This window comes from Salmo salar, chromosome ssa01 (genome assembly GCF_905237065.1).
Source record: "Salmo salar chromosome ssa01, Ssal_v3.1, whole genome shotgun sequence".
Taxonomy (NCBI): domain Eukaryota; kingdom Metazoa; phylum Chordata; class Actinopteri; order Salmoniformes; family Salmonidae; genus Salmo; species Salmo salar.
The window spans coordinates 100,826,600-100,844,303 of NC_059442.1; the positions used below are offsets into that span (position 1 = coordinate 100,826,600).

General features: G+C 41.5%; 1 protein-coding gene across 12 annotated transcripts in view; it reads right to left on the reverse strand.

The window, feature by feature from the left end:
• Nucleotides 1-13,036: 13,036 nt before the first annotated feature.
• The window catches only part of LOC106611148 (neurexin-1a), a 778,513-nt gene continuing 773,845 nt past the window's right edge, over nt 13,037-17,704 (reverse strand). For all 12 annotated transcript variants that reach the window (XM_045724959.1, XM_045724909.1, XM_045724917.1 and 9 more), the window contains one exon: nt 13,037-16,699. In XM_045724959.1, the coding sequence (XP_045580915.1) occupies nt 16,392-16,699 (308 nt within the window). In that variant the 3' untranslated portion in view covers nt 13,037-16,391. The remainder of the gene's footprint in view (nt 16,700-17,704) is intronic.

Sequence of the window (17,704 nt, forward strand, 5' to 3'; positions counted from 1 at the left end):
TTTGTAGTCCATGATTGTCTGTAGATCCTGCCACATGCGTCTCGTGTCTGAGCCGTAGAATTGCAACTCCACTTTGTCTCTATACTGACATTTGCCTGTTTGATTGCCTAGTGGAGGGAATGACTACTCTGTTTGTATTCTGCCATATCCCAGTCACCATGCCATGCTTAAATGCGGTGGTTTGCACTTTCAGTTTTGCGCAAATGCTGCCATCTATCCACAGTTACTGGTTAGGGTATGTTTTAACCTGTTAGGGCTAGGGGGCAGTATTTACACCACCGGATAAAAAACGTACCCGATTTAATCTGGTTACCACTCCTACCCAGTAACTAGAATATGCATATACTTATTACATATGGATAGAAAACACCCTAAAGTTTCTAAAACTGTTTGAATGGTGTCTGTGAGTATAACAGAACTCATTTGGCAGGCAAAAAACTGAGAAGGTTTCATGCAGGAAGTGGCCTGTCTGACAAGGTGTCGTTCTTCTTGTCTCTGTTTATTGAAGAGTGAGGATCTTAGCTGTCCCGTGACACTTCCTACGGCTGCCATAGGGTCTCAGAAGGCGGTAAAAAGCTGAATCGTGGCTTTGCAGGCTCTGGCTGAAACAAAGTAGCGCGTTTGGGTAGTGGCTGGTTACAGTACTGTGAGACTCAGGCTCGTGCCCGCGTCGACTGAAAGCTTTGTTTACTTTCCTCTGTTTAGCTAAATGGACATTCCCGGTCGGAATATTATCGCTTTTTTACGAGAAAAATGGCATAAAAATGGATTTTAAACAGCGGTTGACATGCTTCGAAGTACGGTAATGGAATATTTAGAATTTTTTTTGTCACGAATTGCGCCATGCGTGCGACCCTGATTTACCATTTCAGATAGTGTCTGGGACGCACGAACAAAACGCCGCTATTCGGATATAACGATGGATTATTTTGGACCAAACCAACATTTGTTATTGAAGTAGCAGTCCTGGGAGTGCATTTTGACGAAGACAACAAAAGGTAATCAAACTTTTAGAATAGTACATCTGATATTGGTGAGTGCTAAACTTGCCGGGTGTCTAAATAGCTAGCCCGTGATGCCTGGGCTATGTACTTAGCCTCTTGGGGCTAGGTGGGACGCTAGCGTGCCACCCGTGGTGCACTCCATCAACAGCAGGTGCATTTCAAGAGCGGCAAATTTGAATCCAAATAAATGTCAAAATTCAAATTTTTCAAAAATACAACTATGTTACACCATTTGAAAGATAAACATCTCCTTAATCTAACCACGTTTTACGATTTCAAAAAGGTTTTACGGCGAAAGCATAAATTTAGAGTATGTTAGGACAGTACATTTACAAGAGTTGTGTGTAATGTTTTGTCAAGTCAAAGACAGGGTCACCAAAACCATAAAACCAGCTAAAATGATACACTAACCTTTTACAATCTCCATCAGATGACACTCCTAGGACATTATGTTAGACAATGCATGCATTTTTAGTTCTATCAAGTTGATATTTATATCCAAAAACAGCGTTTTACTATGGCATTGATGTTGAGGAAATCGTTTCCCTCCAATAACCGGCAGTCAAGTCAGCGTCACAAATTAAATAATTAAAATTAGAAAAAATTGGTAAAATATTATATTGTCATTTAAAGAATTATAGATTTACATCTTTTGAACGCAATCAACTTGCCAGATTTAAAAATAACCTTACTGGGAAATCACACTTTGCAATAATCTGAGCACTGTGCCCAGAAAAATACGCGTTGCGATACAGACTAGACGTCATGTTGGGGAGATCTAAAATCGAAAATACTATGTAAATAATCCATTACCTTTGATTCTCTTCATCAGATGTCACTTCCAGGTATCACAGGTCCATAACGAATGTAGTTTTGTTCAAAAAAGCTCATCATTTATGTCCAAAAATCTCCGTCTCGTTAGCACATGATGTAAGCCAGCCGGACTTCTCGTCATGAACGAGGGGAAAAAATATATTTCCGTTCGTTCAAACATGTCAAACGTTGTATAGCATAAATCATTAGGGCCTTTTTTAACCAGAACATGAATAATATTCAAGGTGGACGAATGCATAGTCTTTTATAACGTATTGGAACGAGGGTACCCAACATGAAGTAGCGCGCCAGGTGTCTAATGGGACATCACCGTTCCATGGCTCTTGTTCGGTCAGATCTCCCTCCAGAAGACTCAAAACACTTTGTAAAGGCTGGTGACATCTAGTGGAAGCAATAGGAAGTGCCAAAATATTCCTAAACCCCTGTGTTTTTCAATGGGATAGGTTTAAAGTCAATACAACACATCAGGTATCCACTTCCTGTCAGAAAATGTCTCAGGGTTTTGCCTGCCAAATGAGTTCTGTTATACTCACAGACACCATTCAAACAGTTTTGGAAACTTTAGAGTGTTTTCTATCCATATATAATAAGTATATGCATATTCTAGTTACTGGGTAGGATTAGTAACCAGATTAAATCGGGTACATTTTTTTTATCCAGACGTGCAAATGCTGCCCCCTAGACCCAACAGGTTAGAATATTGCAAAATGTGCTTTCACCAAAAAGCTATTTTAAAATCGGACATATCGAGTGCATAGAGGAGTTCTGTATCTATAATTCTTAAAATAATTGTTATGCTTTTTGTGAACTTTTATCGTGAGTAATTTAGTAAATTGTTAGCGAATTCCCCGGAAGTTTGCGGGGAATTTGCTAGTTCTGAACGTCACATGCTAATGTAAAAAGCTGTTTTTTGATATAAATATGAACTTGATTGAACAAAACATGCATGTATTGTATAACATAATGTTCTAGGGTTGTCATCTGATGAAGATCATCAAAGGTTAGTGCTGCATTTAGCTGTCTTCTGGGTTTTTGTGACATTATATGCTAGCTTGAAAAATGGGTGTCTGATTATTTCTGGCTTGGTACTCTGCTGACATAATCTAATGTTTTGCTTTCGTTGTAAAGCCTTTTTGAAATCGGACAGTGTGGTTAGATTAACGAGAGTCTTATCTTTAAATAGCTGTAAAATAGTCATATGTTTGAGAAATTGAAGTAATAGCATTTCAAAGGTTTTGAAAATCGCGCCACAGGATTCAACTGGCTGTTACGTAGGTGGGACGAATTCGTCCCGCCGGTCCCATAGAGGTTAATAGTCACAGTGGGTACAACATCTCCTATACACTTCCTGATAAACTCAGTCACTGTCTCAGTGTATTAGTCAATATTATTCTTGGAATCTACCCAGAACATATCCCAGTCCGCATGATTAAAACCATCTTGAAGCGTAGATTCCGGTTGGTCAGACCAGCGTTGAATAGTCCTTAGCACGGGTATTTCTTGTTTTAGTTTCTGCCTATAGGAAGGGAGGAGCATCAAGGAGTCGTGGTCAGATTTGCCAAAAGGAAGGTGGAAGAGGGACTTCTATGCATCCCGGAAGTTGGAGTAACAGTGGTCGAGTGTTTTAGCAGCTTGAGTACTACAGTCGATATGCTGATAGAATTTAGGCAGCCTTTTCATCAAATTTGCTTTGTTAAAATCCCGAGCTACAATAAATGCAGCCTCAGGATATATGGTTTCCAGTTTGAATAAAGTCCGGTGAAGTTCCTTGAGGGCCGTCGTGGTATTGGCATTAGGGGGGATATACACGCCCGTGACTATAACCGAAGATAATTCTCGTGGGAGATAAGACGGTCGGCATTTGATTGTAAGGTATTCTAGGTCGGGTGAACAAAATGACTTGACTTCCTATATGTTATCACAATTACACAATGAGTCATGAAACATACACCCCCGCCCTTCTTCTTCACGGAGAGATGTTTATTCCTGTCACGATGAACTGAGAATCCCGGCTGGACCGACTCCGACAGTATATCGGACTATACTGTCGGCTGGACCGACTCCGACAGTATATCCCGAGAGAGCCATGTTACCGTGAAACAGAGTATGTTGGAATCCCTGATGTCTCTCTTGAACGAAACCCTTGCCCTGAGCTCGTCAACTTTATTATCCAGGGACTGAACATTAGCGAGTAATATACTCGGAAGCGGTGGGTGGTGTACTAGCCTCAATTGCCCTGGTTGGTGTGAACAAAGTATCCACTTCGGGAAAGTTGTATTCCAGGTCATAATGTTGGTAGTGCTGGTGAGTTACCACCGCTCTGATTTCCAATAGTTCTTCCCGGTTGTATAGTTTCTCCAGCAGCCTTAGCGGCCACAGCCCTAATGCAGGGAGGTGGAAAAGCAATCAACCTGGGTGATATAGAGATTCACCATGGTGATATAGGACAAACCCATGGGAGAGAAGACACCTGGGTATGGCATATCACCAAATCCCAAACTGTTTCAGGAAAATAGGGCTGACTCATAAAATAATGAGCCACCAAATAGGAGTTGTCCTCTCTCGCATTGAGTTGTCGCCTCTCCCATGGGGCTGTCCTCTCTCCCATGGAGTTGTCCTCTCTCACATGAGATTGTCCTTTCTCCCATGGGGTTGTGCTCCCTCACATGGGGTTGTCCTCTCTCACATGGGGTTGTCCTCTCGCCCATGGGGTTGTCCTCACTCCCATGAGGTTGTCCTCTCTCCCATGGGGTTGTCCTCTCTCCCATGGGGTTGTCCTCTCTCCCATGGGGTTGTCCTCTCTCCCATGGGGTTGTCCTCACTCCCATGGGGTTGTCCTTACTCCCATGAGGTTGTCCTCTCTCACATGGGTTTGTCCTCTCTCACATGGGGTTGTGCTCCGTCACATGGGGTTGTCCTCTCTCACATGGGGTTGTCCTCTCACCCATGGGGTTGTCCTCTCTCCAATGGGGTTGTCCTCTCTCCCATGGGGTTGTCCTCTCTCCCATGGGGTTGTCCTCTCTCACATTGGGTTGTCCTCTCCCGCATTGGGTTGTCCTCTCTCCCATGGGGTTGTCCTCTCTCCCATGGAGTTGTCCTCTCTCACATGAGATTGTCCTTTCTCCCATGGGGTTGTGCTCCCTCACATGGGGTTGTCCTCTCTCACATGGGGTTGTCCTCTCGCCCATGGGGTTGTCCTCTCTCCCATGGGGTTCTCCTCTCTCCCATGGGGTTGTCCTCTCTCCCATGGGATTGTCCTCTCTCCCATGGGGTTGTCCTCTCTCCCATGGGGTTTTTCTCCTACCCATGGGGTTGTCCAGTCCCCCATGCCAAACCATGCATTGTACTTCAAATTTAAGCAAACTATAAAGTTCTCTTTAAAGTATACTATAAATTATTTCAATAGATTGTTGGCTTGATTTTTGTATTCCAGTCATAGAAATAGTATTTCATACTGTGAAGGAGGACTAAATACAAAGTGATATGTTCTGATTCCCAGTCTGTATTCCGAGCACAACACGCAGATTTAGAACAAAGCAGAGATCTCTCGAAGCGCCTGGCCTCCATTCATATACTTCGGCAAGGAGTTTTTAAAACATCGCAACTAGAACAGTCTCAGAGACCCACACAGTGACACAATACAGTAGATGTAGAAAGTCTCAGAAACCCACACAGTGACACAATACAGTAGATGTAGCTAGTCTCAGAGACCCACACAGTGACACAATACAGTAGATGTAGCTAAAGTCTCAGAGACCAGCAGGGTGACATACAATACAGTATTTGTTGCTAAAGTCTTAAAGACCCATACAGTCACATGCAATACAGTAGAGGTATCTAAATTATCAGAGACCCACACATTAACACAATACAGTAAAACAAGCTAAAGTCTCAGAGACCCACACAGTGACACAATACAGTAGATTTAGCTAGAGTTTCAGAGACCTACACAATATAATACAATACATGTAGCTAATATCTCAGAAACCCACAAATTGACACAATACAGTAGATGTAGCTAAAGTCTCAGAGACCCACAAGGTCACAGACAATACAGTAGATGTAGGTAAAGTCTCAGAGACCCACACAGTCACAGACAATACAGTAGATGTAGCTAAAGTCTCAGAGACCCACACAGTGACACAATAGAGTATATATAGCTAAAGTCTCAGAAACCCACAAAGTTACATACAATACAGTAGATGTAGCGACACAATACAGTAAATGTAGGTAAAGTCTCAGAGACCCACACAGTTACACAATGCAGTAGTTTTAGCTAAAGTCTCAGTGTCACAGACCCACACAGTTACACAATACAGTAGTTTTAGCTAAAGTCTCACAGACCCACACAGTTACACAATACAGTAGACATAACTAAAGTCTCAGAAACCAGCACAGCGACACAATACAGTACATGTAGCTAAAGTCTCAGAGACCCACACAGTCACATACAATACAGTAGATATAATTAAAGTCTCAAAGACCAACACAGTAACACAATACAGTAGATGTAGCTAATATCTCAGAGACCCACACAGTTACACAATACAGTAGATGTAGCTAAAGTGTCACAGACCCAGACAGTTACACAATACAGTAGATGTAGCTAAACTCTCAAAGACCAACACAGTAACACAATACAGTAGATGTAGCTAATATCTCAGAGACCCACACAGTTACACAATACAGTAGATGTAGCTAAAGTCTCAGACCCACACACTGAAATACAATACAGTAGATGTAGCTACATTCATTCTCTTGGGCAATGAGTTTCTCAACAGCGCAACTGAAACAATCAGAAATTCACACAGAAACAAACAGCACTTTTACAATAATAAGGCATTTGCTTTTCAATAAAACCCCATTTATAGCCCTGATATGCTGACCGGAGCGATGTGGAATTAAAAAGACAGAAAAGATTGATCTGTTGGATATTAAATATAGATTTTAACATTTTCTGATGTGTGCTGGAGCCAGAGAGTGCATTACACTAAGCAAAAGGAGCATATTTAATGTGGTGAAGAGTGGTATTACCCTCGGGCACATATCAATCAATGGCCATCATCATCATTATGATCATAACCTTATATCCAGCTTTGTCTAGTTGAGGATAATGAAAATGTAGAAAGTTATTGAATTAATAATCAGACTACTAGATAACACAGGTCTAGACTTATTAGAAATAATGTATTATTTAGCAGACGCTTGGAAAAGCATGCGTATGTAGCAATGTAATGCTGTTTCCCTAGGAACATACATCTCTACACAATTGGTGACAGGCAGCACTGTGTAGCAGAAGGTATCATGAATGTCCGTACACTGCTTCTTACAGCTACAGTGCTGTTCCATCAGTCAACATTGTCTAACAATTCCACTGCTGTTTTTTTACAGTTTCAACGCGCTGAAGATCTCGATTATGCTAATAAAGGAGTATACTGATCAAAAATATAAATACTTGTAACAATTTTAATGATTGTACTGAGTTGCAGTTCATTTAACCTCTATGGGCTAGGCGGGACGTAATCGTCCCACCTACGTAACAGCCAGTGTAATCCAGTGGCGCGATTTTCAAATACCTTAAAAATCCTATTACTTCAATTTCTCAAACATATGACTATTTTACAGCTATTTAAAGACAAGACTCTCGTTAATCTAACCACACTGTCCGATTTCAAAAAGGCTTTACAACAAAAGCAAAACATTAGATTATGTCAGCAGAGTACCAAGCCAGAAGTAATCAGACACCCATTTTTCAAGCTAGCATATAATGTCACAAAAACCCAGAAGACAGCTAAATGCAGCACTAACCTTTGATGATCTTCATCAGATGACAACCCTAGGACATTATGTTATACAATACATGCATGTTTTGTTCAATCAAGTTCATATTCATATCAAAAAACAGCTTTTTACATTAGCATGTGACGTTCAGAACTAGCATACCCCCCGCAAACTTCCGGGGAATTTACTAACAATTTACTAAATTACTCACGATAAACGTTCACAAAAAGCATAACAATTATTTTAAGAATTATAGATACAGAACTCCTCTATGCACTCGATATGTCCGATTTTAAAATAGCTTTTTGGTGAAAGCACATTTTGCAATATTCTAAGTACATAGCCCAGCCATCACGGGCTAGCTATTTAGACACCCGGCAAGTTTAGCCTTCACCAAAATCAGATTTACTATTATAAAAGTTTGATTACCTTTTGTTGTCTTCGTCAGAATGCACTCCCAGGACTGCTACTTCAATAACAAATGTTGGTTTGGTCCAAAATAATCCATCGTTATATCCGAATAGCGGCGTTTTGTTCGTGCGTCCCAGACACTATCCGAAATGGTAAATCAGGGTCGCACGCATGGCGCAATTCGTGACAATAAAATTCTAAATCTTCCATTACCGTACTTCGAAGCATGTCAACCGCTGTTTAAAATCAATTTTTATGCCATTATTCTCATAAAAAAAGCGATAATATTCCGACCGGGAATCTGCGTTTAGGTAAACAGACGAAAGAAAATAAAGCATTCGGTCGACTCGGGCACGCGCCTAAGCCCATAGTACTCTGATCGGCCACTTGCCAAAAGCGGTAATGTGTTTCAGCCAGACCCTGCCTCGATAACGTTCAGCTTTTTCCCGGGCTCTGAGAGCCTATGGGAGCCGTAGGAAGTGTCTCGTTATTGCAAAGATCCTCAGTCTTCAATAAAAAGAGCCAAGATGAAACACAATTTGTCAGACAGGCCACTTCCTGCATGGAATCTTCTCAGGTTTTGGCCTGCCATTTGAGTTCTGTTATACTCACAGACACCATTCAAACAGTTTTAGAAACTTTAGGGTGTTTTCTATCCAAAGCCAATAATTATATGCATATTCTAGTTACTGGGCAGGAGTAGTAACCAGATTAAATCGGGTACGTTTTTTATCCGGCCGTGTCAATACTGCCCCCTAGCCCTAACAGGTTAAGTTCGTTCAAACATGTCAAACGTTGTATAACATAAATCTTTAGGGCCTTTTTCAACCAGTGCTCCAATAATATTCAAGGGGGGCGATTGCATTGTCTTTCAAAACGTTTCGAAAGGGGAGGGTAGCCAGGGGTGTCGGCGTCATAATGGTGATGGCCCTCCCCATGTGACCACGTTCCACAGACTCTCATTCTGTCAGTTTTCACAGTAAAAGACTCAAACCACTTTGTAAAGACTGGAGACATCTAGTGGAAGCCATAGGAAGTGCTCAATGAACCATAGCTCATGGTGTGATTTATAGGCAAAGTGATGAAGTTGAGTCCGCAATTCAGAATTCCACATCCTGTTATGATCTGTCTCGGGGTTTTGACTGCCATATGAGTTCTGTTATACTCACAGACACCATTCAACCAGTTTTAGAAACTTTAGGGTGTTTTTGTTGTATCTGTATCGTAAATTGTTGTATCTGCATGAATCCAGCCTTTACTAAAAGTCATCCATACATCAATTGTCTTAAAATCATTTATTTACTAAACTAAGTAATTCAAAGAAAGCATACAAACAGTAATTATCATCACAAAGAATTGGTAGAGTAATGTGCCCTAGTGGGCTAAACAGGCATGGCTGGTGTCTTGTTAAACAAAGGGTCATAAAGGGTCATAAAGGGCAGCTGAGGAGGCACACAGAGTTGATAAATATTAACAATTGATATGCTAATCCTTTGCACATGAACGCTCACTCATTCGGCAACAATTGCAATCAATATATATTTACGCTCAGTGTGTGTCGGGATCCTTGTTGGAGAGTTCTGTTCTGTTGGAGAGTTTTGTCCACGTTCTCTCTCTCTCTCTCTCTCTCTCTCTCTCTCTCTCTCTCTCTCTCTCTCTCTCTCTCTCTCTCTCTCTCTCGGTTAGAATGGATCTTTCAAAGTGACATTCATTAATGTCGTTATAGAATGGATGTTTCGTCGGTCTTCGCGTTCAATGATATCGAGTACTTAGCTGCAGACTAATAATTAATATAGACTTGTTCTTATTCTGTCGGTATCGATAGTCTAAAAGTTAACCACGTGGTGTAGTTAACTTTCAGTAGAGGAATTTGGATGGTCAAACCTATTGGCCAACTCGTAATGGAGGGGAGGCCTGGTCTGATGAAAGAAAATCAGGGTGGGGGTTTATACGTGAACATAGAACAGGCTTGTCACATGATGCCTGGTCCTGTCTGTGTCCCTGGGGGGCGTGCCGATGACTGATTTAAGCTTTGAACAGAAATACATTCTATCACATTAACATCAGTACATAGTATCTCAACGTATTCCAAATAGCTTTATCCTTATTAATACATTTTATACAACCATTTAGATGCAAGTCCCATAGCTGAGGCTATTATATAAACCTTAGTATGGTAATATGGTACTATTGTCTCCAATGGGTATCACAAAATTGTACCAAGCGGACCAGTTCGTAGCTGGATTCTTCACCGATCTTTTATACCTTCTCCAGAACATAAATGTCATTCGGTTCTCCAATTCTGTGAGTTGGAAGAATTTCCTTTGTCTCTCTATGAAACCCCTCTCTGTCTCAACTGTGGCCTGTTAGGCAGGACATTTCCTTTGGAATTTACGACCGCCTTCACAGGGCGTGGGTAGGGAGAGGTAGGTAGGGGGATGGTGCAAGGGGGAGGGGGTCAACTGTGCTCCCTGTACTCAAAGAGGGCAACGTCATGACACTGGTCTAAAGTGAGCATCTAGCCAGGACGGGTTGTGCCAGCCCTACGCTCCAGACCTCCAGTGCCGGTCTGCAGTCCGGAGTCTCTAGCGGCGGTTGGCAGTCCAAAACCTCCAGCGGGGGTTCCCAGTTCAGAGCCTCCGGCGATGATTCACGGTCCGTTTCCTCCTCTGACGATCCACAGTCCGGGGATACAAAAGCGGAGGGATCAGCGGGTGGAGCAGGGGCTACGCCCCGAACCGGAGCCGCCACCATGGGTAGATGCCCACCCGGACCCTCCCCTATAGGTTCAGATTTGCGGCCGGGAGTCCTCACCTTTTTTGGGGGGGGTACTGTCACGCCCTGGCCTGAGAGATCCGTTTTTTTCTGTTTGGTTAGGTCACACGTACCACACTGCGCTTTGGTCCCCTTCTTCTGACGAACGCCGTTACACCTACATGCAGGACTTCCCAACAGGATGTGTCCTTCTTCCTCAGCATTACTTCCTGATGTCTACAGTACCTTCCGTCTGCTTCCAAAAGAAGCATTACAGCAGACACTCAGCCAGTCCCTGAGTATAGAGTAATAGCACAACAGAAGGGATTGAATGCATTATTAACCATACATTAAATCCCATGCTGTGTAACACTTGATACAAAATCCCCCAAAAAGCAGACTACTAATCATACAGTATTGTCAATTGGCCAAAACAGTTTTCATATGTTTTTATTATAATTATGTCAACATTATCATACTGTCCATGTACGTAGAATAGATCTGCAAGAGGGGGTAACATCACTCCATAAGAAGCAGGAGTAGGATCCCCATGACGTGGCTCTACCAGGGGTCGGGACGGGGGAGTGAAAGTGGGAAAAATGTGGTTGATGCAGAGAAGGAGAATTACATGAGCGTGTCGAATTAAAGGAACGTGTAGTACAGCAAGCTCATACAGAGAGGGAGGAGAGAGAGATACGGGGAGAGGGAGAGAGAGAGAAAGGGAGGGAGTAGAAAGCGAGAGAGGGTAAGGGTAAGGCAGAGGGAGAGAGAGAGAGAGTTTCTGGGAGGGGGAGAGAGGAATACAGGGAAGCAGTAGAGAGAGAGAGAGGGAGAGGGAGAGATACAGGGAGGGGGAGAGGGAGAGAGAGGTACAGGAAGGGTAGATGGAGAGAGAAAGAGGGAGGGAGTAGAGGGAGAGAACTAAAGAGAGAGAAAACGAGAGAGAGCGAGAGAGAGGGAGGGAGGGAGGGAGGGAGGGAGGGAGGGAGGGAGGGAGGGAGGGAGGGAGGGAGGGAGGGAGGGAGGGAGGGAGGGAGGGGGAGAGGAGTGAGAGAGAGGGAGAGATACAGGAAAGGGGAGAGAGAGGGATACAGGGAGGGAGAGAGACATATAGAGGGAGGGGGAGAGAGAGCGAGAGAGAGAGAGAGGGGGGGAGATACAGGGAGTGGGAGAGAGAGGGATATAGGGAGGGAGAGAGAGAGATACAGCGAGGGGGAGAGAAAGAGGGAGAGAGAGGTGGAGAGAGAGGCATCTGATATATACAGCGCAGATAGAGAGGGAGGGAGGAAGGACAGTGAAAGAAAATGACAGCGCATGGGAGAGAAAAAGACGGAGAAGAGAAGAGAGAAGCATGGATAAACAAGTTACTAAAAATACTTCCTTCCACCACCTCGTCCTCTCACAGAGCATAAAATATGTACCCTAGTTTAATAAATCTGTCAGCTCCCTTTCGCCTATTTCACGTTTTTCAAAATGTCCTTTGTCAATTCATCTCTCATTCTTAATACAGAGGCATCTTTGGTCCACGTCTCATCATCAGTCCTCTTCTCATCGTCAGTCCGCTATTGCCCTTATTGTCTTTCATTTTACAACATATGTCACTCACTCCCCTCTCCTTCCTTCCTCATCCTTTCTTACCTCTCTATGAAGTTCCCTCAAATCATTGAGTCAATTCGTTCATAGCTTTATTGATCCCTGCCCGGTTGACAGTGTGGTATCTTCATGGGTTGCATGTTCTGAGACAGCTAGGTCTCAGAGGTTCTGTATTTGATTCAGGATCTGCAGGGAATCTGCTTCCTTCTGGGATGTTTACCTTCTTCACAGCAGTAGATTCAAACATTTTTGGTCATGTCATCTTATCTGTTCAAATAATCTTGCCATCTTAATGGCTAAGGGGGGTATAATGTTGCTGTTGGCATGCACAACATTTCCACACATTTATTAGTTATGTGCTGTATTGTGTGTTCTCTTAACTTCATTATGGAACCATGTTAGTGTAGGAAACTGCTAATTTAGCTAGCCTTTTAGTGAGACAGGAAGGAGTGGAGGATTTCTCAGTTATACTGGTGCCTTTCAATGCATGATTCTGTGTGGTTGTTTTCAAATAACATAACAGGAACAAACATGTATTCCAGAATATGAATTCAATATGTACAGTCCAATAACTAGGGGTGCTTGTCCATACCATAAGGTCATACTTTATTAGTCAGAAAGTGTTACTGAAAATTCTATAAGACATGTTTTGCTCTCACTGTGCTTCTGCTAAGAGTTACATTTGACATTCTCCTGTCTCCATAACAAGCTCCATCTCTATAACCCCCAGGGGGCAGAACGAGGCAAGGCCAGCATAGAGGCATCATCTCCTTAGCCTTGAAATACATTCCCTTTGTGTTCTCTATGCAGGAGAGATATGTCTGGGCGTCTTCCCAAATGGCAACGTATTCCCATTATAGTGTGAGCCCTATTCCTATAGATCAAAAGTAGTGCACTATATAGGGAATATGATGCCATTGGGGATGCAAGCATGCAATACCTTTTATAGTTTTTATTGGCCATAATTAATAACTACAACTGAGTGAACAAAAAGTTGCTGTCATAACCAGCTGGGTGTATGCTGTTCAACTGGTTTAATATTATTGGTTAACATGTTGCTGTCATAACCAGCTGGGTGTATGCTGTTCAACTGGTTTAATATTATTGGTTAACATGTTTCTGTCATAACCAGCTGGGTGTATGCTGTTCAACTGGTTTAATATTATTGGTTAACATGTTGCTGTCATAACCAGCTGGGTGTATGCTGTTCAACTGGTTTAATATTATTGGTTAATATGTTGCTGTCATAACCATCTGGGTGTATGCTGTTCAACTGGTTTGATATTCTTGGTTAACATGTTTCTGTCATAACCAGCTGGGTGTATGCTGTTCAACTGGTTTGATATTCTTGGTTAACATGTTTCTGTCATAACCAGCTGGGTGTATGCTGTTCAACTGGTTTGATATTATTGGTTAACATGTTTCTGTCATAACCAGCTGGGTGTATGCTGTTCAACTGGTTTGATATTATTGGTTAACATGTTTCTGTCATAACCAGCTGGGTGTATGCTGTTCAACTGGTTTAATATTATTGGTTAATATGTTGCTGTCATAACCAGCTGGGTGTATGCTGTTCAACTGGTTTGATATTCTTCGTTAACATGTTTCTGTCATAACCAGCTGGGTGTATGCTGTTCAACTGGTTTAATATTATTGGTTAATATGTTGCTGTCATAACCAGCTGGGTGTATGCTGTTCAACTGGTTTGATATTATTCGTTAACATGTTTCTGTCATAACCAGCTGGGTGTATGCTGTTCAACTGGTTTGATATTATTGGTTAACATGTTTAAACTGTAGGAATGAAGGTCTTATATTGTTCTGTTTGTTATTGAATGCATGTATTAATAAAGTAAGGTATAATTTAAGCAGTTATAATTAGGGTAGCATGTACAGAGTGTAGGAAATGAAGATAATTGACTTAAGCGATACCGATAAGAAAGAAAAAACAGAACGGTAGACCAATGAACCATTTAGTAATTAACAAAGCACGTTTCTCACCTCACAATGATTTTACCATAGAACCTCATATAGTAGACTGAAGTTCAATTAGGTAACATTTTATTTCATTTATTCATTTAATTTTTCAAAACTATTTTTTTTCATAATAAATGTTACTGAGGTCAATAATAAAGACATTGTCACAATTTGAAAATAAAATACTGTAGAAAAAAATAGCACATGTAGAAATAAAAAAAGAAATGAACAATCAAAGAATTTATAATAATCCTCATTATTTATAGGTCATAATAGTACTCATTCCAAGTCCATCAGGTCACCAGGACAGCAGAACAGAGCTGACAGTAGAATGACAAAAACACAAACGGTTCAAATGATCTCTTCCTATTTCTTCTTCAGGTTGTTTGCATCAGCCCAAGCATACACTAAACAATCATGTTATAGGACCACTTATAGGAACACATACAGCAACATCATCAGTAGTATACGTCTTCATTCGCACATAGCTTGGTTTAGTTTGGGGGGCAGGTATAGGGAGGAAGGCCGTCCGTTACTGTTACTGCCCCAGGAATTGGGAAGGAGCAGGCATGGGGAGAAAGTCCGTGATACCCTGGAGACATGACCTCATCCTGCTTATCATCATGCCAGGTCTCTACTGTCCACTATCATTACCTTGTACAGTTTGAGGACAGTCAGGCTGCTACTGGACGGGGTCAATATATCTATTAGATCAGGTTGGCATTTGTAGAAAAACTAAACAGATGTTTAACTGGGGAAATAAAAAATCCAACTGAAAAGAAAAGTAATTGCTGATCGACGTCATCGTAAAATCTTCTATATCTAGCAACACTTAATAACATTTAATTTGGTATTTTTGTCATTTTTTTATTTGTTTTTTATTCCAAAAATGGTTGGAGGAGGAGCATATATAGCTTGCGTGGTCATCTATACAACAGGCTATAAAACACCACTTTGTCACTGTCCAGAAAGCACATATAGATGTGGTTGTACTGTATATAAACATGTACTGTAATAAGATACGTTTTGCGTGCATGGAGTGTTCCAGTATCAGAATGATCGCATTCAGAACATTCTGACTTCTTCCAGAATTCTGTAAAACACTTTGCCTTAGTTTTCAACAACAGTGTGGAATCTAAGGCATCATGATTTCTTAACTGGCAAAAATGAATCTTAATCATAACTTGACATAAGTCTCTCTTGATCAAGATTAATCGGAGGCCATTTTGTCTTTGCACTGTTGATAGATCAGGCAGCCAAATGTTCCTTTAGTCTGTGTTTTGGCCATCATTGCCACCATAAAAAGTGCAGATACTTTGGCTGATTAGTCAAACATACAGTAGGTAGCATCTTTATCCTTTCACTTCCTTCTTCACTGTTACCTTGCCTTCCCATTATGCCATCTCTTTTCTATTTCACTCGTCATCTGTTGTTGCACATGTTTGGCGTTAGGTTTTCTTTATTTACCCCATTTGTACGTTTTAAGTATTTTCTCATAGAAAAGGTCCCAGTTAACACAAACACAGGATATGTAAATTAAACATTGGAGTTTATAGTTGTAATATATCTTCCTCAATTGTATACCTCTCCTCACCCGTTTGCATCTCTCTTCTCCCGTTTGGACAACCAATATCCTGGTAATAAACTGAATAAAACTGAGCAATTGGTTGGATTGTTTGTTGGTTTAAGATGTATAGGTACTCCTGTTGATTATTCTGCAGTTCCAAACCCTCTTCCTTATAATCAGTATAGTCCAATAGAATACCTCTATCTCCCTGGTGCTCCCTAAAGCCTAGTTTTTTGGGTTTTAAGAATCTAAAGGAATGATGTTCTGTTTTATTTTTTTGTCCATTTGACATTCAGGTATAACACCATCCCACCATGTCTTGGGTAAAATGAAAGACAAAATGTTATTTTGTAGTTTTTGTTGAATTTCGTTTGTTCATTATTATACACTTTTTAGTGGTCTTCTGATCTCCTGATTGGTCTTCTGGAGTCATAAAAAGTTTGTCGGGCCAGTGACCAGAGACAGTAAGGATCACACGTAATACTCCTTGTCCTTATTCTTCTTGCTCTTGAAGGAGGTCTTGGCTGCGTTCGGCGGTTTGTCCTTCACCAATGTCCCGTTGGACTGCGATGTGTTACTGATGTAGTTACGGCTCTCGTCCACATGGTAAGATCCCTCATCCCGGTTGCGGTATTTGTACATGGCGTAGAGCAGGATGAGGATACAGAGGGCGGCTGCCGCTATGATGCCAACCACCATCCCTGTGGTACTGCTGGACTCACGGAACACCCCCTCCGATGGACCTGGGTAGCCCTTCACCGCCGGGCCTGTTGGGTTAGCTGTGGAGAGGGAGAGAAAGAGAGAAGGAGGATGTGGTTATTATAAATAGCTCATATTCAACACAAGATAGCCTACGCCATTTCACACAGAACACATTCCAAAGCATATAATATGCTACCAAAAAATACTCAATGTAGTAACACAATGGAAGTTTATTTTCAAATTCATTGAAATTCACACAATGACAACAGAATGGGAATGGATTTATATCAGGAGCATGAGCATCAATATTGAGTATGATCAATATCTTTAGCCGCTATGAAGGTGTGCTAGCAGATTCCAGATCCCCTGACCTGAGTGTAACTTAACAACAGAGTCACTTCATTCTGTTTTTATGACTAACTCATAACCAGCACCAAATTACCAACAATACCTCAACCATTACATGGATGATCTCACCCACAATAACTCATACTCACAGCTCAAAACTCACAGATCTCACACATACATTAAATGAAAAGGCAAATACGGAAAAGTAGTGATATGAGGACATGTTGACAGTCCATGATGACTCATAGTGACCAACAAATGAAAAGACAATTTAGAGCAAAACAGCCTTTCCATTATGATGCAAATTAGGGTGACTTCAGAAAGTATTCACACCTCTTGACTTTTTCCACATTGTGTTGTGTTCTAGACAGATTTTTGGACACTGGTCTACACACAATACCCCATAATGTCAAAGTGTAATTAATTTTTTCTAAAGTTTTACAAATGAATTAAAAATGAAAAGCTGAAACGTCTTTAGTCAATAAGTATTCAACCCCTTTGTTAAGGCAAGCTTAAATAAGTTCAGGAGTAAAAATGTGCTTATTAACAAGTCACATAATAAGTTGAATGGACTCACTCTACATTATCCAGTGCCCGTGCTCCAAATTACAAATCGGGAAGACCACATGCGCACTGAGACATGGGTCATAGAACACAAAAGCTCTATTAGAGCAAGGAGGAGAACTACCCTCTAGCAGCCCACTTTATTCAGCACCAACACCTAGTCAATGAAC